We start from the raw sequence: 21416 nt of genomic DNA on the forward strand, positions 1-21416 counted from the left end.
ATTAGATTCAAATACACTAGTCCTCCGGTTAATAATAGCAGTGAAAGCTATATTTTAGGGAGGTGTGTTGTTGGCTTCGTCATTCCAATAACCATAAAGCCAAAATTTAAGGATATGTGTTCTAAAATTGTTTTCAACTTAAATTGTGTGGAAGATTGTTTAGGTACAGCCGGGGCCTGTGATTAATTATTATGTAATTTTGTTGAGGTGTATTGGGTAATAAGAAACAAATAATAATTATTATTATTCTTAAAATAAGTTCAACTACATGCATACTTAAATCATTATCGTGTATGTGCATTTGATGATCTTTATCAAAATATTACTTTTTTTTTATATAAAATAAACAATTATTCATATAAATTTTATATTACTTATAAAGTTACAATTTTTATTGATTTTTAATAATTTTTATTATAAAATCATAAAATTTAATGTATGGATAATATTAAACATTATTATTTTTAATAAGAAAAAGGATAAATTTAACGGTGTTTTCGGTTTTGAACTAAGGGACAGTAAATGAGCATTATAGCATGGCACTTGAGCGTGATCTGAGAAAAGTATGGTTAATAGTTAGATTTACATGATGGAACATGCATTGACGTTGTCGTCGCTAAAAAGGGAAACAAAGTTCTCTTCGGAAGGAGCATTGGATGAGGATGAGGCAGGAAAAGCCTGAACAACGTTTCTAACATATCCTGAGGGTGCTCTTCTGTCATAGGCTCCTGGGGCATATGGATAGTACACCAAATGCTGTTCAACGTATGGCCAAAATTGAGCTCTTGTTTTCCCTGTGCTCCTTATCCTCTTCAACACCTTGTTTGGATCCACATAGCCGCTTACTATCACCTTGCTTTGCTTTCTGTTCACCTCCACTGATTTCACTCCTGCACAAAATTGTAAACCCAACTATCAAAATGCATATTTATACATAAATATTAAAGATAGTTGTAAGTGGTTTAAGGGAACCTTTTAAGGAAGTCACTGCATTTCTGACTCTTCGCTCGCAACCATCGCAGTCCATTCTGACTTTGATCTCAACAGTCTGAAATAGATAGCAATTAAGAGGAATGAAACAAAGGAAATAGGCTTGTTGAGTTATGGGTTCTACTTGCTACCTGCATTGGTTTGCGCTTGGTCCTAGTGCTGGTTACAGTGCAAAAGTTGGAGAGGTAATCAAGTGCACCCATTATGCTTCTCTTTTTTCTAGAAGCAAATTGCAAAGGAAAAGGGAGAGAAAGAGTGTGTGTGTGTGATGACTAATGAGAGTGAGAATGATGAATGGTGTATATATAAGATGCTCAAAAAGATTGGGAGGAATAAGGTGAAAACACAGATCTTCAATATATTATAATCGTAATTATTAATGGGGACATATGCTCGTTAAAGCCCAGCAAATGCCATAGATAATGAGAGACGGGTGCAACGCTGCATTAGACTTCCCTCTATATTTATGTTGTCTTTCATTTTGCTTTGTACGATAAGTGTACGTGGCTTAATTTCTCAACAGTTCATTGATAAATTAATCCTCCAATAATTCATTTCATCATATGATAATATCCGTTGTTTGATATATTGAATTGAATGGTTTGATATCTTAAAGGGCATGTTTGGATGGTTATTTCACTTTTACAATTCTTTTTTTTTTCTAAAATAAAAACGCACTCAAAAAGTTACAATAGAGAAAACTACTTTTAAAAACCAATTGAATACGCACGGAAAAAATAAAAAGGAAAAGAAAGGGCCATAATTTTTTAGTTTTATCCCTGGTCCCTGAGTTGGTTTACTATGATTGTGCCTTTCTATTCTGATTAGTGCTTTGTCAGCATACAGGGAGAAAATGAGAGAAAAGGGAAAAGAAAATAACGAAAAAAATGCTTTTCTTTCTAATTATTTGGGAAAAGAGGAATAAGAAAGAGAGAAATTATGAATATTCATTTCTTTTATCCAGTTGGAAAGAAAACTAAATGGAAAAAATTGCATTTGCATTAAATGACTTTTCTGTTCTTTTAATTTGATGATGAGTACGTATAACTGAGCAATTTTTTTATTCAAACAAATTTTTTCTCTTTATTTTTTTTTTTCTCATGACGAGTAAAGAAAATTGAGCCTCGCTATTTTTTTCCTCTATTCCTTATTTTCTTTCCTCAACCAAACAAGTAAAATGTAAAATGATATAATTCTCTCATTTAACTTAATATTATATGATATGAAGCAATGAACAACCTAATTAAGAATTTCAAAAGTTTGCTATATGCAAAATGTACACAAATTACTCTGATATCTGTACTGACTTCCGACCTCATGTAACAGTTAAATCCGCCATGCATGGCCTTGGCATTCTACTTTCAAGAGCAATACACTATTAAGTGCACAACTCAGATTAAAAATTTAAAAACTATTATTTGAACAACTTATCGCATTCAAAAGGACAACGCGAGTGAACCATTAATTCGCATTATTAATTATGATTCCAAAGATTATCTGCTTGATATCATGAATTTGATTTATAGTATTTTCTTTCGATTGCTTCCAGCTGTATTATGCTTGTGAAACATTTTATTAGGGAAATAAATATAAATATTAGTCATTCTACATATCAAATATGGGCATTATTGTATTCTGAAGGAGATAAGATATGGTTTTTAAGATGTATTAAGTATAAAATAAAACAAGAGCGGCGCTACGGCGGGACCGATCAAATTGAAGCAATCATCGATTTGAATTAATACTTTCCGCAAGCATAACATATTGACAAATGATTATTGGTCCGATCCCAATCCCAATGCAAGGCCGAATAATTGACCTAATTTGTTATGCTTTGTTGCCTACCGAAAGTGTAAAGTTGCTCTCTCTTTTGCGCCATTCCACAATCACAACCCTTTGTTGACTTCTTTGGTTATTGATTCACATATTTCCTGCCAACATATCAACAACTAAACAATTGTTTACAGTGCATTTCTCTCTCTCACACATGCATGGGAATCACATCAGTAACTGCATTTATCTATCATGCATGGGAATCACAAAGTCGGAGTAAATGATGCAAAAAACGAGTATGCATGCTTGAGAAGCCCTTTTACTATAGAGAATTGCAAGAGTTGGTAGTCATATAAAATTGGTTCAGAAAAAAAAAAATACCAAATGAAGTAAGAAAATAAAATTTGGATCAAATCAAAACAAAAAGAATCGATTGCCCGAACAGCCGAAAAATAATTTAAAATACGGCTTTCCATTTGATAAACCACCTCTCATAATTTCTTCAGCTTCTGCCCCCGCAGCCCATTCCAGAAAGCAGCTGCATTTACTACCTTTTTCCCAGGAAGCTGAACTTCTAATACCTGACAATGTTACAACAGCACTGAATTCAGAAAGGCATATTTGATTTGCAAGAATACTTGTCTCGCATACCTATGCTTAATTTGGGTAAAAAGTGTTCTTTTCATGTTAAAGAGCAACAGTGCTTTTCTCAAGAACTATATCAAGTTTTTATTAAAAATCACATAATATTACCAAGTTCAATGCATTGATAACATTAAGTGTTACAACTTTTCATAAACACTGACACATGTTAGAAAAACTGTATTATGTTGTAAAGAGGGGAAGAACTCCCAATTTACAGAATAAGATGCCAATTTCCTTCACAAATTATAAGACACCTTCCTCTTTACTTGCTATGTTATTTATAGGCAACATATGCCTTAATTCTGCTATTTATCCCAGCCCAACTAGCTCTACTTACCTCACTGACAGTTACTAACAAATGCAAACAGATATCACATACAAACACCTAAATCTAATACTAACATACATGATTCACCTAACATAATATCTCTGAAGCAAGTAATTTCCATCAGCATGCTTTATATTATTTCAAAAATTTTTATATAACTACAAATTCAGAGAGATTCGGCATTTTTAAAGTTCAAAATGCACCTTGAATAAAATGTGAATATACAATTTGGAAAAATATTATATTTGATATTACTTTCAAGATGCAGGGCAGCTGGAGAATTTCAAAGAGAACTTCGACAAAAGGAGAAAAGCAAGAAGCTCGGGAGTTTCCCATTTTTATCAGAAACACATGCATGAGCTAGCTAGCAGCTTCAACTTAAGGGAAAATTACTGTAAAGAATTAGGAAATGCAACTTTTCAAACAAGTGATATGTAACTTATGTTTTTGGCTTTAAATTATTGTTTACCTACTATTATTTAAAAAAAAAAAAAAAAAAAACTTTCAAGCTATAATAAAAAATAGCTACTTCAAAACAAAATTAATTTTGAAATTAATAAGAAACTATCCATTTTCCTTCAATTTCCATCTCTAACTTGGGATAAAAATATTGTGAGGGAAAATGAGAAAATCAGAGTTTGATAAAACCTCTGTACTGGAATAGTCACTACCTAAAATTTTGAAACCAATTTAAACCTACATAAGAATAAGAGCTACCAAATACAAACAAATTTGGCATCTTAGAAGATCAATTTTGGGAGTGCTTAGGGTTTCTGTGTCTGACACCTGCTCCTTATTTCTCTGGGAGAAGTAGGTGCAGACATGATTTAGCTCTGCAGTGATGATAGGAACTTCAAGATTGATTTTAAAATTAAACATACCTCAAGTGCAGTGCCCTTTCCACATGGAAACACCAATGCACCCTCCACAAATGCAATATCATCTGCTTCATTGAACTGCACACTTTCATGACTGCTAACTCGTGTGGTTATAACTTTAATCTCCAAAGTTTTCTCCTGACCATTTTTCTCAACTACTAAAACTTTTGCCCTAGTTCCTGGCCACCCTGAAAAGGCACGAACCTAAAATTGTTTTATGTGTCAATTGCACAGTTCAGGCAAGATCTTGAAGTCACCTTATTATGTAGAATAGATGCTTCTTGATCAAAGAATAGCCACGATTCATCTGGACTTAACTGCATGATGTAGCAAAACAACAATACAATCAGGATATTTACTGGAGTTGTTTTTCCTTTTACTTCTTTGAATAACAGGATATTTACTGGAGCAAACAAAGAACCACGTAACACAGTTTCTCCCCAATTCAATCTTTGACACTTTCAAGTTTTTGATTGACTTGCAGCTAACTACTGAATGAAATTATGTAAAAATAAATAGCATGAAATGAAACCCTATTTCTTTTCATCAGGCCTTCAGGTGTAGACTGTAGAAAGCAATCAGACAAAAATTAGAAAAAGAAAATTCTTAATTCTCTGCAATTGAAGCAAGACTCTGGAAGCTTATTTCTTAGGGCCATACTTGTTGTAACTACTGGATTCTTGGGTTGGGTGAAGGTTCACCTATGGCATTTTGGAAGGAAAGTGAGGAATATTCATTTCAGAGGTTGGGGGGGGGGGTTATCTCTGACTCTAAAATCTGCATCTAAATATAATTTACCCACCAAAAAAAGTTTATACTCCCTCTGCACAAACTAAGTAATGGAAAAATAAGAAAGTGACTCAGTTCTATTCATCTCTGTTCCAAATAAGAATTTATTTGGAGTTTGCATTCTTCTTATTTGTTTTGTTGAGTCCTATTTTTTATCTGTAATTCACTATCTTAATCATCAAAGCAATCCAAAACAACCTGTAAGGTTAAGTCTTTCATTTGGACAGTAGCATACAATAGGATCAACACAAATGCCATTTTGTACATTCCAAGAACTCATACAGCTTTTTCACCTAATATGTGTGATGAGAAGATGCGTTCAGAAACAGTAGCCCACTTATTTTTGCATTGTGAGGCTTTTTTGTTTTTGGTAAGACCACAAAGTGTCCTTGTATCATAGCATGATTTTATTTATGAGGTCATTTGCAACTCGGAAAATTCTCATTTATGAGTTTTGTCAGAGATACGGAGGTTAAAATTAAGGCAATGTGTTATGCGGTATACTTTCAAGGGTGTCTCTTTGCTGGCCCTTACATTTATTACAGTAGTCTAAAGGGAATTTATATTGCTGCCTGGCAAAGAGGTTGAACAGCCTTGTTGCATTTTTCAGCCACCCATTTGATGCCAAAATTTAATAGATTCGTAAAAGCATATACTCAATATCAACTTTAGCTGGGCTAGCAAGTTATGGGCAAAAACAAATGGAGGATCTGATATACATTGAAGTGTATCAATAGTATTTTTATTTTCTTATTTCAGCTTTCTAGTAATATAATAGAACCTAAAATTACCTTTGGAGCCAATGTAGCTTTAGTGTGATCTTGGGGTTGTGCCTTCATTCTTGCAGATCCATCAAATATAGAAGGAAGTTCCCCAACCAGAAGTTTTGATCCTGCTTTGTCAAATAAAGATAGGAATTAATTCAGTAACAAAAACTTGCAATTAAAACGTAATAAGAATAGTACAACACCATGAGGAAAGTACATAGGAATACAAAAATAGAAGAATGATACCTTCATGGAACAGGAGCTCAAGCAAATCAGGTGCCTACAAAGATATCTAAAGACTTGTGAGAAGCAGGGAGAAAAAGCAGTAACTGCCTTATAAATTCCACCAAACAATGTGAGAGAGTTATGGCAAGTGCACGCCGCACAATAACCGAGCAAAGCATGCTAGCTATGAATAGGAAGAGAACAAGATGCAACTATTGATTTCAAAAGGCCTTGCTCACATTTGAGTTTGGAAGGCAAAAATAGCAACCCATAGATGCCCTTCTCAGGTGGGGTAAGGTCACTGATGGGAAGGTAATACTGGCACACAAAATTTGTTATACTAAACCTTATTAATACTATGAAAAGGGCTCTTAGCCCTTGATATAAATATGTGCCACTTTTACTCATCCAAATCAAAAGCTAAAACATTCCAAACTTGATTACCAACGAAGGACAAATACAAATAAATGAGCATCAATCTTTTTTATACAGAAAACTCAAAAGGCTCATGATGCAATCCCCTTCACATGACACTTGTTGTAGGAAAGAGGGACAACAGAGATCATACTCACACCTTTATTTGATCATCAACCTGAATTGTTTGGGTAGTAATGACAGGTCCAGCATCCAGTGCACGAACAGTGAATGCTAATGATACACCAGTTTCTTTAACCCCATCCTAGTATATAGCACCGAAAATAAGCTTATGAAATAAAATTTTTAAAATGAGGCAGAATTTAGAGAAATAAATGGGGGGGGGGGGGGGTGGGAGGGGGATGGACCTGCAATGCTCTTTGAACAGGAGCAGCACCTCGGTACAATGGCAACAGGCTAGGGTGAATATTGACTGTTCCTGAGATTTTAGCAAATGTGAGCGTTAGAGCTACAAGTTTTACAGGTGAACAAAAATGGCGGTGGCAGTGACAAACCCAGTGGTGGAATATCGAGAAACTTGGTAGGTAATATATTCCCATATGCCGCAGTAATACACAACTCAGGTTGCAGATCTTTTAAATTTGACAAGAAAGTATCCTGCAGAACAATGCATGAAGAGAAAAGAAGAATGAGAAAGAAGAGGTGAATGAATAGAATAGAATAGAGAAGGGTGAGGTACGTCTCCAGCTCGTTGGGGAGAGAAAATAAGATGGGATGAAAAGCCCCTATCAAGTGCATGAGTGGCCAAAGGAGAGAGGGCGAGTTTCTTTCCCCTGTCCCTTCTAGCAGGGGGCTGAGTCACAACAGCGGCAACCTCAAATAGAGAATGTGGAGAAGCAGAAGCGTCGAGAAGCGCATCCAGGACTATGGCTGAGACCTGAACTCAAAAGTAGAGAATGGATGAACGAAACAAGTAAAGCAAAAGAGAGAGTAGGGTGAAGAGGAAGAGAAGAGAACCTGAGGTGCGCCCAACAACACGAGAGCCTTCTTGTTGGTGACGGAAGCAGAAGACAGTGGCACGGAGGGAGAGGCGCTCTGTAAACAGCATAACCGACGAAACATTTTTTCTTCCTCAGGTAGACGACGGAGATACAACCCTATCTAAATTCTCAAAATGTTTTAATCCTTCTAATACCAAAATTTTATTACAAATATTTTTTAATAAAATTTTATTATTTAACTTAAATTTCATTTATTTTTAGAATTAATATTAACATTTTTAAAATTAATATAATAATAATATATTACTTAATTAACAAAATAAAAATTGTATAATAAAATGCATTAATATTATTAAATATTATAATTTTTCATTTTTTTTTCAATCTCTAATGAAATATAATATTATACAAATGAAGAAAAGTTGAATTAATAATTTTGAATTTTAATTTCCATCTGTAGAGGAAAAAGTTTACTGTTGAAAGGAATTTTATTTAATTTAAATAAGATTGTATGAAATCTATAATTTAGAAGAAAAAAATGTTAATTTTATTTTGGTGGGAGAGTGGTAGAAACTAGAAAAAAATAAAACAGGGTTGGATCCTCTGGTCTCTGGTCTTATCTTATCTATCTGTGTTGGTACGTAGACAGAGAGGGAGCAGTGCCGCCGGGAATGGCTGTTTCGTCGGTGATTAACCGTCCTTTCCTTCGTCTTCATGAAAACCTAAGTTCACCTTTACCTTCACCCGTTGCTCCTCAATTCCATTTCCACCCCAAACTCAATTTCCCATCCCTCCCAATTCGATGTTCCTCCTCCCCTTTCCATGACAACACCCTAATTTCCATCAAAACTAATAAAAACCCCCACCTCAATAACCCTCTCGCTTGTCGCTTTCACACTGCCCAGTATGGAGGTGCTATAACTATTCTTTTTTTTTTCTAATCTTAATGTCACAACCCTAACTTTTTCATTTAGAGATTTGCTCCATTCTTATCTTTTTCTCAATATAGTAGTGGACTATTGCTAGAGTAGTTGATCCCAATTTTTTCTCCTTCATATGCTCTATCTTCATTCGGGTTACGTGTATTTATGCTGACAAAATTATTGGTCAAGTTTTGAATATGGTGTATTCAGTATTATACTGTCAATATCCAATTCCTTATCCTTGTTGTTTAATGCTTTCTAAAGCTAACATTTTCCTTTTATTCGCTTGCTTCTTCAAACTGTTTTCCTACAGTAGTAGAAACTTAACGGCAATGTCATTAGTCCTTGTGTAGGATAAGGAATGGAAAACCACTGTAACGTTTAGTTAAGATTCTATTTGTTTGTGAAATGGAATGTACATTTGATGATATATATTTGAATATATTGGAGCAGGACAGGAGAGCAACAAATCGTATGTTGAAGCCTATGCTGTGGGGCGAAATATTCGTATGTCTGCTAATAAAGCTCGAAGAGTGATCGAACAGATTCGTGGACGTCCATACGATGAGACACTAATGATATTAGAACTCATGCCTTATCGAGCCTGTGAAGCCATTCTGAAAATAGTGTTTTCGGCAGGAGCAAATGCTAGCAATAACATGGGTTTAAGCAAAGGAAGTTTAGTTATTAGTAAAGCAGTGGTTGATGAAGGCAAAACTATGAAAAGGATAAGACCTCAAGCACGAGGACGGGCTTATCCAATTAGAAAGCGCACTTGTCATATAACCATCGCAGTGAAAGGCTTACCTAGTGAGGCCCCCGTCGAAGCAAAGCCTGCTTAATCCAATCCTATATTTGTTTTTGGGACAAAATGATTGCCTTATTTTGAACCTACTCTGCCAATTACATTTGATGAAAATTGCTGCATTTCAATGTTTTGTAGTTCGTTTATACAGTGACTTTAGAGGAGTAATGATCGTATTATATGCGTACGTCTATGTAAGAACTGTTTGAATGTTCAATTTAGTTAGGGCTCAACATGAAATGTTTTAGCTTTGAAATTTTGCAGAGTTTTGTGAGTTTAGTTTAGTACTTTTTAAGTTTTTTACAAAATGTTTACAGGATTTAACACGCACGTAACTTGTATTTAAAAATGAACAATTCTTCAAGTTACCAAATATTAGCTCTTTTCAGTACTGTATCAGTGCTTATTATACCAAAAACAACTTTTATTATACATTATCATTCCCGAAGTGCTGGGTAATATATTGTCGTGGTGGTAACCTGGTGGACTTTCTCCATTCCTAGCGTCACCTACCTACCTTGCAGACACACCACAAAGCAACCAAAAACCAGATAAATATGAGGCAGTGCATGTATGATGCATTTGTTTTGTAACGTGCTTGTGATAACAAAGGATAATCTCTTGCTTCGCTATGGTGGAGATTCAGCTGGAGGAGGAAAATAAAGATTGCTGCTTTCTTCTTGCAACTAGATATTATACGTATGCGTAAAATAAAAATAAAAAATAACTTTTTCTTAACAAAATCTCTTGTTAAAGATTATTAGATATTCTGATCACAATGAATTAATCAAAATATACACTTTCGTTAGTGCATGTTTGGTTTTACTTTTTATCTTTTGAAAAGCTCTTCTCAAAATATATTAATTATAAATTATTTTAAATACAAAACAGACTAATCCAAATTCACATTCTTCTGCAACGATAGATAAATTGAAAATAATGCATCCATACGCAACGAAATAAAATATAGGGATACCACAGAAGACTCAAATCTCTGACTCGTAATCCAGACAGAAATGCACACGAAACAAAGCTCAACAACACAACACAAGGGGGCCAGCTACAACTAGACCCTTTATTAGAAATAGATGACACAAGCAAAGAAACAGGAACGGATGACTACTGGGGCATATTATTCTTCTTCTGACTCTGATTCTGCATTTTGAAGCCAGTTAATCAACGGTTCGGCATTCTTCCATATCTTTGAGCTCTTATTATTGCCCTTCAGCCCTTCTTGATACCACTTCACTATGTGCTCTTCCTCCAATAAATCAGCATCATAAAGAGCCTTCAAAACAATGGCAATTTCCTTCAAAGCATTGGAAGTGGATTTCAGACAAAAAGCTTCAATTGCACGAAGCAATAGTAACTGTGACCCCCCCTCCATGGCAACTGCAGCAGAAAGGTAGCTCCTCTTCTTGATAACCTCCTTAGCAAACCCTTTCTCAATCCCCTCAAATAAGACCTCATACAGAGCATTGGTCTTTTCTTGAGCAGATGCAGGAAGTGCTACCATATGGGACTGCAATTCATTTGGCAAAATACCTTTGTTCAACATTGCTTTCACTTCTCTGACCAGTTTCCCGTAGTGCATTGAGTTACCATTTTCAGAACCATTGCTTATCTTATTTGCTGCTTTTTCCTTCTTCTCAGGCTCATTTGTGGATAGCATGACCATATCAGCCGTTACAGCACTTAGCTGTTCTTGGATACGTTGCCGAGCAGCCTCTAATGACGTATCTGTTTGCCATTGTACATCACCATCATCATCTTCATCAGGAGCCTCTTCCTTTTCATCAACCAGATTGCGAGTTGGAGATGTACGATCTTCATCAGAGCCACTAGTTTTCTTCTTTGTAGAGGTGGATTTTGTGGTCTCATCCTTGGAAGTGGAAGAGCCTTTCTTCTTAACCTCTTTCTTCATTTTCTTTTGTTCCTCATCAGCTACTTCACCTTCCTTTAGTCTCTCCTTCTCAGCCCTCCTCATGGCCTTCTTGTCTTTGGATCCTTTCTTTGTTTCAGGAGGGTTTTTTATGATAAAGGTAGTCAGCTTGTCTCTCATATCCACATCAGACACAAAACCACAAGCAGCACATTTCAGCTGGATCATTTGGCTCTTGGTAATCACTATCTCGGTTTCAGGGTTTCCACAACCATAACATTGAACATATTTCTTGATGAAGTTCTCAAGAAGACCAGCAAGTTTTGGAGTGTCATGTGCCCCATTAACATGAGATGTCCCAACTTTCTCATCAAATTTAGATTGGGCTCCAAGTTCACAACCAAAGTACTTGGTTGTGTAAGATGCTGGCCTCGCCAATGCCTTGGCAATATCAACCATATTGACAATATTTGTTTTGATGCCATTACCTCTACCCTCAATTTTGGTGATCATTTTGGGCATCTTATACCGATAGAAGGCATCATCGCTATTTCCAGCACCAATGTTCTGTAAGGCCATGACGACTTAAACAGTACAAACTTCAAAGACAAACAACCACACCAGATTATGGAGGAGCTCCGACCGAAATCAGAAAGACCTGCCTTGTGCAATTAGGGAAGGCTGCCAAGAGCAACAACAGAGATCGGTGTGTTCCTGGTACGGCTTGCGATGCATACAGCTCAGCCTTGTAGGCAAGGGCCTATTCTTTTTTCTAGAAGAAGAAAAACACTCTCCAAGCAACTCAATTGCTCCAAAATGGATAATAGCCCGTTCAAACATGAAAGAAAGTTCAACGTGACCCCTTGTAATCTGCTACGGCAGAAGTTGCAGGAATCCTAAATCAATAACAACAACGAGACAGAGATTTTAGATGTATGATGGTAACACCATCGGAAGGGAATGAACAATTTCAATTCAAAGCAGTTAAGCCCACAACGTTAACAGTACACAATACATAAGGATTAATTACGATGCATGTTCCGGAAGACGGAAAAGCAGAGTAGGCATGATATAGATAATGGATCATTAGAACAGATAAATAAAAAGAAAAAACTTATTTATAAGATGATATACAAAACTGGTGATGGCAACCCTACATACATGACTTGTTTATTGGTATTTACTTGATTGAGTTTGCACATAAGAAAGTGAGGATGATATTACAATAATCATTATAACGAATATATATGTAGTTAGATCTCAATCAGAGGAAATAAAACACAAAAATATAAGAAAGATGAAACATATAATGATAATAATATGCGAGAAATATAAAAATTAAAAGGGTATGGTACCTGCAAGAAGAGATTGATTGAACGGAGGAGGAGATAATGAGATGTTAAAGAAAAAGGCGTCGTGAAAATTGGAGAAGAAGAAGATGCAGGAGAAAGGCTTCAGATGCTGCGCAGCGGCTATGCCTTTTAGCTTTACACCTTTATATATGCCCTTCCTGAGCAACCTCTATTCTAAAGTTTCCTCTTTTATTTTCCCCGGTTGAAGTATATTTTGATTAAAAATAATAATTGGTATATTTTTTAAAAATAAAATAAACAAAATAAACATACATTAAATATAATAAAATTTAATTGGATTTTTTTTTATAGGCAATAAAATTTAATTGGATTATGTATATATATATATATATATATATATGATTTACTTTAGCTTTTTTAGTTTAATATTTATGCTGTCATGTACTGCATGCATTATTATTAAATTCAAAGTATTTATTAACTAGGTTCAAATACTGAATTAATGTAATGTTAATTAAACAATGAGTTATTAGTCAAATTATAAAAAGTAAAATAATATACAAATTCTTATTTAATTATTTTTATTTTTAAATAAATTTTCAAACAAGTATTTTTTATTTTTATATGATGTTTTGTTAATACTTTTTTCATTATTTGTCTTAGATATCATATAATTTAGTTCATATAATATAATATAAAGTTAAAATGGATTATCATGTTAAATTTTTATTTATATTTTTTATATTTTAAATGTTAATTTTAAAAATTTTGACTTTATAATGTAAAATATTATTTAAAATATAAAAAAAATGATGTTAATAAGACATCTCTTTCAGATCATATTTTAATCAAAATATGAGAGTAAATAATAAAATAAATTAATAAGTTTTAACACAGAAATCACATAGAAAATACAAAATAATTATTAAGAAACTATATTAAAAAAATTGAATAAAAAAGTCCAAGTAAAAAAGTTATGAAATTTTAGAAGACCAAAATCTTATTTATATGTATTTTACATGAATAAAAGTTTTCATACTAATTTGAGCCCAATTTAAATAAGTTTTACATTTTTAAGCTGAAAATTAAGGTTAATCCATTGGCCTCATCACTCCATTGTCCACCATTAATAAATAAAAAAATACATTAGATATTTATATCCTTAAAAACTAGTAAATAAATAAAGTTACAAAATAAAAATATATCTAATATTATTTTAAAGTTAATTAAAATTATATCATACTTTAACTAATCAACCATAGATATCAATTTATTTTTTTCACTTCACATGTTTACTCACTTTAGTGCAATCCTTAATTAAACATCACCGATGTATTGGCCATAAATTCTGTTCATCCAACCACTCATTCTTATTTCCATCTTCATGCAATCATGTCTCGTTCTTCTCGTGACATGTTGTTTCTTGCCTGTTTTTATATCCAGTGACATGTTTCAGACAAATATGAACAAATGTCTTAGGAATTAAAAATAAAAAAATATTTAAAATGTTATTAATATACTTTCACCATATTTTTAAAATATATTTTTTAACGTTATTTTAATTAAAAACGTTGTTGATTTTTTAGTCAATAATTTAGGATCATTTGTTAACAATATTATTATTTTTACTTTATGTAGTATCAACTGATGTTAAGAATTGCAATAGGGTGATTAATGGAATGAAAATTCCTTAAGATATGTTTTCTCTGCTCATACTGCTCTTGCAAACAAGTCAAATAATGGACTTTTATAATATGGAGTTAATTTTAATTAAAAAGAATGAATTAAAAAATATGAAAATGATTTTGTAAAACCCCACTATTAGCACAGAGAGAGTTTGGAAGAGTGAACTGCAGGAAGCCCTACCCCTTCTTCAAACACAGTGACAGAACCTCTTCTTCTTCTACCCAATCGGCATGGCGTTGTATGGAGCAGCGAAGCGTGTTTGTGTTTCAATAAGGGTGGCTGCTGCTTGCACTGCTCGTTCGTATTCTTCGTCTGCATCAGACTCTGCGAATCTGAATCTGATAAAGCAATTGAGAGAGAGAACGAGCGCTCCTATTAAAGACGTGAAAGCGGCTCTGGTGGATTCCAATTGGGACATTGATGCAGCTCAGAAGGAACTCCGAAAGAGAGGCAAAGCTGTGGCTTCAAAGAAATCCTCTCGAACTGCTTCCGAAGGTTTCCTTGCTCTCGCTCAATCCCCTTCCAAAGTCGCTCTCATTGAACTCAACTGCGAAACCGATTTTGTTGCCAGAAACGACATTTTCCAACACTTGGTTCGTTGCTTCACTTCCTAACCTAATTCATTTACTATTCCTATTCCTATTCCTCACACGCTCTTCTTCAATCCCTAGGCATTATCCTTAGCAAAGCAAGCTTTATCGCTCGATGCCGTCACTTCTTCTTCTTCTTCTTCTTCCGCCGCTGCTTTTCACGTTCAACCTCAATCGTTGCAGGTAAATCAAATTCATGTTATTATTCCGACATGCCTTGATTTTTCAACCGCTTGCTTTGCTTTTACCAGGACTTGACTTTGAATCTCGAGCATCCAAAGATTAATGGAGAAATAACCGTTCCTAACGCAATCACTGAAGTGGCTGCCATGATGGGGGAGAATGTAAGATTCAGAAGAGGTTATGTGATGCCTGCATCGTCCAATGGTTTTATATCTACATATCTTCATACCAGTCCCAAGCCAGGTCAAATTATTCAATCCATTTTTGTTGCCAGTTGTTATTTTCTTGTACAATGTCTTGTGGCAAGTACCGAATTCTTTGCGACATCTAGAAACTTGACCCGATGAGGATCCTGACTTTCTTCTATTTATTTAGGTTTGGGTCGGATTGCTGGAATTTTGTCTCTTGAAGTAGATGATGGTAAAACGCAAGTGGAGGCTCTTCAGCGTGTTGGATCAGAGTTGGCCATGCATGTAGTGGCAGCCAAGCCATTATTTTTAACAAAGGAGCTTGTGTCTTCGGATGCGTTAGAAAATGAGCGTGAAATTCTTAAATCTCAGGTATTTCGTGATTTCATTTCGAGTCTAGTATAGGTCCATATATGAATTTTGAACTTTAATGTTTCAGGCAGAGGCCTCTGGTAAGTCTCAGATGGCCATAGACAAAATGGTTGAAGGGCGTCTCCGCAAGTACTTTGAGGAAGTTGTGCTCATGGACCAAAAGTTTATTATGAATGATACTATGAATGTGAAGGTATGTGAGGTTTCTCTGAATTGCAAGGGGTTCATTTATGAGAAGGTTGAAATAAAGATGGCTATATTTATTGGTCAATATCATTATTTTGAATGGTGAAGGAAATTAAAATTCTACTACCCATGCCTTGGTTTGTTAAAAATTCATCATCCTCTCTATTTGTTTATTTGTTTTATTTGTCACTCTTCCTTTATTCTGAAAGAGGGAAAATGCGCCATTTTACATTAGCAACTACTACCTAACCCTAATGCAAAACATCCTAATAATAAAGTCTTCACTTCTGAGTCTGGGAATAAGAAATAGGAAATGAGAAACCTGTATTTGCTGCTGGGAATTTGAGAATTTTCTTCCAGTCAAATTTGCTAGAACCATGGGTATTAGCCTTCAAAACCATTCAAAGTTTCAAACTCTAGGATGGTCTTTAAGATGTATTCCAGTTGCAAACCAGCAAATGAAGGTGGTCTGTTGTATGATGTGCCCCAGTAAGCATTTTTCTTTATCTCAAGACCACAACTCAGATTAGAATTTCATGATAAAAATGTAGATTGTACTTTTGACTAGCATTAAAAATAAATTTAGTTGTATTATGAGGTGCATACTCTTTAGATGTGTGTATTTGCTATTTTTAGTGTGTGTGTATAGTTCTGTGTACCTATTGTGAAGCATCCATACACGGAGCCAATTTTTTTCATTTGATAGTTGATCTTTTGTGTCTCTTTGCAGGCGGTGCTGGATAATCTTTCCAAGGAGGTGGGTTCATCTGTGAGGGTTGTCAACTTTCTCAGAATGGAAGTTGGGGAAGGAATTGCAAGGTGAAACCAATACCTTTTTGGACTCTTCTTTTTCTATCTTATTTTAGAGTCTAGTTATGTACTATTAAAAAAATAATTGCAATTGGTCTACAATTAAGGGTTTAATCAGATTGTGTTAAATATTGTGGTTTAGCTAGTGTTGTATTACTGTACAAGTTGTGTTTTGTGTGATTCCATCATGCAGTCATGACAGGATTTGCGTTTAAAAATTATGCATTAAACTGAGATTACTTTCTCATGTCTCTGGCAATGTAAAGACATGATGATGTGTATAGCCTAAAGCATTTCTTACCTTACCTACCTAAAACTGTAATATATCATGATCAATTATAAAAATGGGGATCAAATGCTGATTATGTTTCTCATGTCAGAGAACTTAGTTGATTTTACTTCTGAGTGATTTGAACAATTTTACTAACCATCAACAATTTTCAGGCAAGAAACAGATGCTTCTGAGTCTGTTGCTCAGGTTGCCTAAGTTAATGTGATTCTGTCCATTCACAGAGGAAACCCTCTGAGAGCTCAGGTTTGTTTTAAAGGTTTTTGCTCTCTAGCTGGATACTATTTAAACACGTATGCTCCGATATTGATCCAGGGAAGTTGAGGTACAGGATTCGGTTGAAATTTTTGCTCCACAGTGGAAAACATAAATGGTTTCTTTTAGACTGTGTTAGTATTTTCTGGTGCACTGTCCTGATCTATATCTACAAATCCCTAGTTAAAGTTTTGTTTTTATATCTTTGGTGAGTTCACATAGTTTCTAAATTTAAATTTTACAAAACTGTCAAATAAATTGATACTTTGGAATGAACCAAACGATTGTCTAAAAGCAGACATAGCCATGCTTATGTTTATTTGAAGGTATATAAGTTTTTATCTTTAACCTCATTATTCTTTTAAAGCGATATAAGGCACGAGTCTGTCCTATTTTCAGAGCTATGTTTACAAATTAACATGCAGCAATTCAAACCTCATTCTTTAGTTGTAATTGATGCATCATTTTACCGTACTCCTACTTTCAATGAATCACAAAAATCTGTCATCGTCTAAGGAAACAATTTCAAAGTTTCTGTAGGATTATAATTAATCTCTTTTTGAAAGTTTGTAATTATATACAAATGGATAGATAGATAGTAAAATCTGTCAATTAGTAACGTAAACAAATCCAGAAGGATTTTAATTGTATATTGTTATATTTAGATATAAACTTTGACAATGTCGTATTCTGTTGCAAATTATTATAGCTGTTAACCGTAAAACTCTATCGAACCTTCATGACATGGACAATGATATGTTTGTTCGCTCTTGTTTCACTGTAAACTTAGTTTAGAATGGGCTGTTCTTCCAGTTTTTCAATTTGTATGTTTTATATTTAAGAAGTAATGGTTATCGACCAAAATAAAAAAGTGGAAGAATTATTAAACGTAAAAATGCGTGACAAATATGATTAATTTGATGTATCAAATATCATATCTTATAAATTAATTACTACAATTAGTTTGAAAATAATATCTTAATTAATATTAAAATTGTTGAAAATTACAAATTATCATAACCTAACATGCTACAATTTATTATTTATGAACGCTTTGTGAGAAAGAATATATTGAATTTAAAGAAAATGCGACACGGAAGTAATGTCATTTTTCTAATGATATTGCTGACATTATTAATTAATTAATTTTTGTGAATACATTATTAATATTACAGATACTTAACCTGAAAAATTGGTTGGGGCATGGGCTGATTGAGTGTCACATTCACTCACAGAAAGCAAAATAATGGAATACTTACGGAGGCAACATGAGATTTGGCATCACGCTGAACCCTATCCGAAAGATAATATATAGTACCTGCAAAAAGAATATAGCTAATCCATACATAGGGGGAAAAAAATGAGAGGATGGCGTACGGAACATGTGTAAGTGTAACTAATGATGAATATGTTGATCCTGCATGCCAATGCCATTGCCAGGGTAGGGAGGCGTTCCACAAGGAGAATGAGATGTCATCTAATTAACCAGTAATAGTATATCATAATATCTGAGATGGAAAAGCATCTCCTACCATTAAATTAAATTAATAGCTAAGAATTCATTGCAATAATGACATGATATAATACATTAAAACATAAGAAAGGAATGTATTGGAAAGTTGGAAATGTGAAACCAACGATCCCGTGAATACGATGATGAGCTGCCACTACTTATCGACACAAGCTAACCGACACCCTCACCGCCAATAATAATGTCACGCACAGCTTCCTAGCGTCCTACAGAAGGTCAATTCCGTGACTTCACATGCATTCTTTTGCGTCCAAAAATAAAATGAATAAAGTTTCTTCCTTTTTTTGTGCTCAAGTCATGACAGGTAATGGAATTTGTGGCCAAAGAGGTATCCATCGCCTGTGAGCATATAAATAATAAATAATACATTTGGGTTCCACGCGTACATTGACATACTACTGTTTGTAACAGATCATAAGCTTCCTTCTCTCTATATAAAAGTGAAAAAAAATAAAAATAAAAATAGCTTACCACAAAATAGAAGATGGCAAAGAAGCTTCCCACTGATCTTGTTTGCATTCTTTTTCTTTTCTTATCTTGTGGGGTGAATTTTTTATTCCTCACGCGGACTCCATCACAAATGTCAACCTTATTTGTATACAACTAACTGGCCACCGTTGAATCTTCCAATCTGAATTTTCTTATTTTACTTGTTCACATGAGACTCCCCCTTATATATGTTTGTACATGTCCATGCATTGAAACTTGAAACTTAACCTCAAAAACACATAGCTCGCCAGGATCAAGATCAAGTCATCTTATACATCAGCATTTGAAGAAATAACGTACGTTGAAGATGGGTAACTACATTTCTTGCACTCTATCAGCAGCAGGAAGCAAGCAATGGAGAGGCATAAAGGTTATATTCCCAAGTGGGGAAATTGGGCAGTTCCAAGAAGGAATAAAAGCAGCAGAGCTTATGCTTGACATGCCAAGCTTCTTTGTTGTAAACACTCGCTCTCTGCAGATTGGACGAAGGTTTTGTGCACTGAACGCCGATGAAGACCTTGAGTTTGGCAACGTTTATGTGATGCTTCCAATGAAGAAGCTTCATTCTGCAGTCTCAGCTGCTGACATGGGGGCTTTGTTACTCACTGCCAAAAGGGTCTCTGCCACGGCAAATGAGAGAACTCTTCAACACAGAGAAACTTTACCACAGGAGCCCAAGTTGAATTTGGATGACTGCGAAGAGTTGTCTAGTCCAGAGTTCATGCACAGGTTGTCTTTGTGCAGGTCAAAGAAGCCTTTGCTTGAGACCATAGCAGAAGAACCAGTGTGTTAGGAAATTTTACAAGCCAAACATGTTAAACCATCTATTGGAGCTGTTAAAGAAATTGAAAACAACTATGATTGGAATGGAATATTGCTTCAATGGAGGGCTTATTTGTGGCTTTTTTGTGATGTGGCTCGTGTTTTCTTTATAATGATTGAAATTGTATGTATTACTGAAAAAAAAAAAAAAAACTAGTTCAAGACATGCAGTAATGTTAGCTAGGCTATTCTTTGATTCAATTGATAGGTTTCAATGCAAAGAACTTCAATCTGTTGTTAGGATTGAGAGCGAAATTTTATTATGCCCGTTTGGTTCTATTGTTAAATATGTTCAACTTTTAGCTGGATGTATATCTTTTAACATGTATAATAAGACTCAATTGAAAAAACTTGTTTCCTGTTTACCAGATTTATCCCCATATTTACGTCGACTGTCTCTTTTAGTTTTATCCTTTTTCTTTTATCATTCTCTTCCTTCTTTTTTTTTTATCATAGTATTAATCACCTCCCTTGCTTTTTCTCTCCTTTTCTTTTTTTCATATTTCTCTCTTCCACTCATTTTATACTTGAATATAAAGTGGCAAATAATCTTTTTTTTTCTTATCAGATTTAAGAAACCCCAAGTTATTAATTACAATTTATAAACAATCTAAATGTATAAACAATCATCTAATCTCTTTTTTTTTTCTCTTTTATAATGAATAATTGGTAAGTTTGATTTCCCTTCTAAAAACAATTTTCTATTTTTAAAAATAAATTAAAGTATAAATTTGTACTACATTTTATTTTTAAAAATAAAAAACTACTTTTAATAGGAAAATTAACCATGCTCTAAATCCATTTTTTATGCTTAAATTTTACCAACTACAAAATGAAGCTATTAAATATTTTTCATATTTTTAAGACAATAAATATATGCATATTTTATGAATATTTATTTTATAAAGTAGTAAAAAATTGTTAAAAAGATATATAAGAGGATATAACACTTTTTTTTTTACTTTATTTATATTTATGTGTATAGAACATGGGGTGTCCAGAAACATTTTTCCCAAGTTATGTATTGTGGCAAGATAACATCTAATGCTTTGCTTAGTTTATGGGATTTGCTGCTTCTATTACTACACCCAACTCACCAAGGCAAAAATTAACATGTGTTGCATATTAAAATAATAAATTTTTGTTATTATATTTTTATATTAATATTTGGATTAATTGTCAATGTATTATTTAATTTTTTGCATATCAAATTTTGTATTTTTATTTTCTCAAAATCTGTCATAAATTTAGTCAATCTCAAATTATTTAATTGTTGGTGTATTATATATATATATATATGAATTTTAAACTTACAAACTTG

The 21416-nt window shown here is 33.9% G+C and overlaps 6 protein-coding genes across 7 annotated transcripts; 3 read left to right on the plus strand and 3 right to left on the minus strand.

The window, feature by feature from the left end:
• Positions 1–582: 582 nt before the first annotated feature.
• On the minus strand, positions 583–3083 carry LOC113867007 (heavy metal-associated isoprenylated plant protein 21-like). The gene is made up of 3 exons (XM_027501903.1): positions 1122–3083; positions 973–1048; positions 583–890 (listed from the first exon to the last, which is right to left on the minus strand). Exons 1-3 carry the CDS (start codon positions 1191–1193, stop codon positions 583–585), a joined length of 456 nt encoding a protein of 151 aa, XP_027357704.1. The 5' UTR covers positions 1194–3083.
• Positions 2553–7927, minus strand: LOC113867006 (methionyl-tRNA formyltransferase). 2 transcript variants are annotated; one of them, XM_027501902.1, is made up of 11 exons: positions 7788–7927; positions 7510–7707; positions 7325–7427; positions 7178–7248; positions 6970–7074; positions 6417–6450; positions 6195–6295; positions 4872–4931; positions 4618–4818; positions 3252–3344; positions 2553–2921 (listed from the first exon to the last, which is right to left on the minus strand). In XM_027501902.1, the coding sequence occupies exons 1-10, from the start codon at positions 7890–7892 to the stop codon at positions 3255–3257; spliced, it is 1068 nt and encodes a 355-aa protein (XP_027357703.1). In that variant the 5' UTR covers positions 7893–7927; the 3' UTR covers positions 2553–2921; positions 3252–3254. The 2 variants fall into 2 exon arrangements, with proteins under 2 accessions (XP_027357703.1, XP_027357701.1); XM_027501900.1 differs by lacking the exon at positions 2553–2921 and having other exon boundaries at positions 3068–3344.
• Positions 7928–8315: 388 nt separating this feature from the next.
• Positions 8316–9886, plus strand: LOC113867363 (50S ribosomal protein L22, chloroplastic-like). The gene is made up of 2 exons (XM_027502642.1): positions 8316–8683; positions 9148–9886. The coding sequence occupies exons 1-2, from the start codon at positions 8443–8445 to the stop codon at positions 9534–9536; spliced, it is 630 nt and encodes a 209-aa protein (XP_027358443.1). The 5' UTR covers positions 8316–8442; the 3' UTR covers positions 9537–9886.
• A 452-nt stretch (positions 9887–10338) lies between these two features.
• On the minus strand, positions 10339–12869 carry LOC113867362 (eukaryotic translation initiation factor 5-like). The gene is made up of 2 exons (XM_027502641.1): positions 12737–12869; positions 10339–12277 (listed from the first exon to the last, which is right to left on the minus strand). The coding sequence occupies exon 2, from the start codon at positions 11958–11960 to the stop codon at positions 10632–10634; it is 1329 nt and encodes a 442-aa protein (XP_027358442.1). The 5' UTR covers positions 11961–12277; positions 12737–12869; the 3' UTR covers positions 10339–10631.
• Positions 12870–14511: 1642 nt separating this feature from the next.
• Positions 14512–17534, plus strand: LOC113867551 (elongation factor Ts, mitochondrial). The gene is made up of 7 exons (XM_027502941.1): positions 14512–14973; positions 15052–15153; positions 15222–15396; positions 15529–15713; positions 15781–15906; positions 16630–16718; positions 17154–17534. Exons 1-7 carry the CDS (start codon positions 14611–14613, stop codon positions 17194–17196), a joined length of 1083 nt encoding a protein of 360 aa, XP_027358742.1. The 5' UTR covers positions 14512–14610; the 3' UTR covers positions 17197–17534.
• Positions 16371–20224, plus strand: LOC113867552. The gene has a single exon (XM_027502942.1). It carries the CDS (start codon positions 19581–19583, stop codon positions 20064–20066), a length of 486 nt encoding a protein of 161 aa, XP_027358743.1. The 5' UTR covers positions 16371–19580; the 3' UTR covers positions 20067–20224.
• Positions 20225–21416: the final 1192 nt, after the last annotated feature.

Source organism: Abrus precatorius, unplaced genomic scaffold (genome assembly GCF_003935025.1).
Source record: "Abrus precatorius isolate BTA unplaced genomic scaffold, Abrus_2018 Scaffold5, whole genome shotgun sequence".
Taxonomy (NCBI): Eukaryota; Viridiplantae; Streptophyta; class Magnoliopsida; order Fabales; family Fabaceae; genus Abrus; species Abrus precatorius.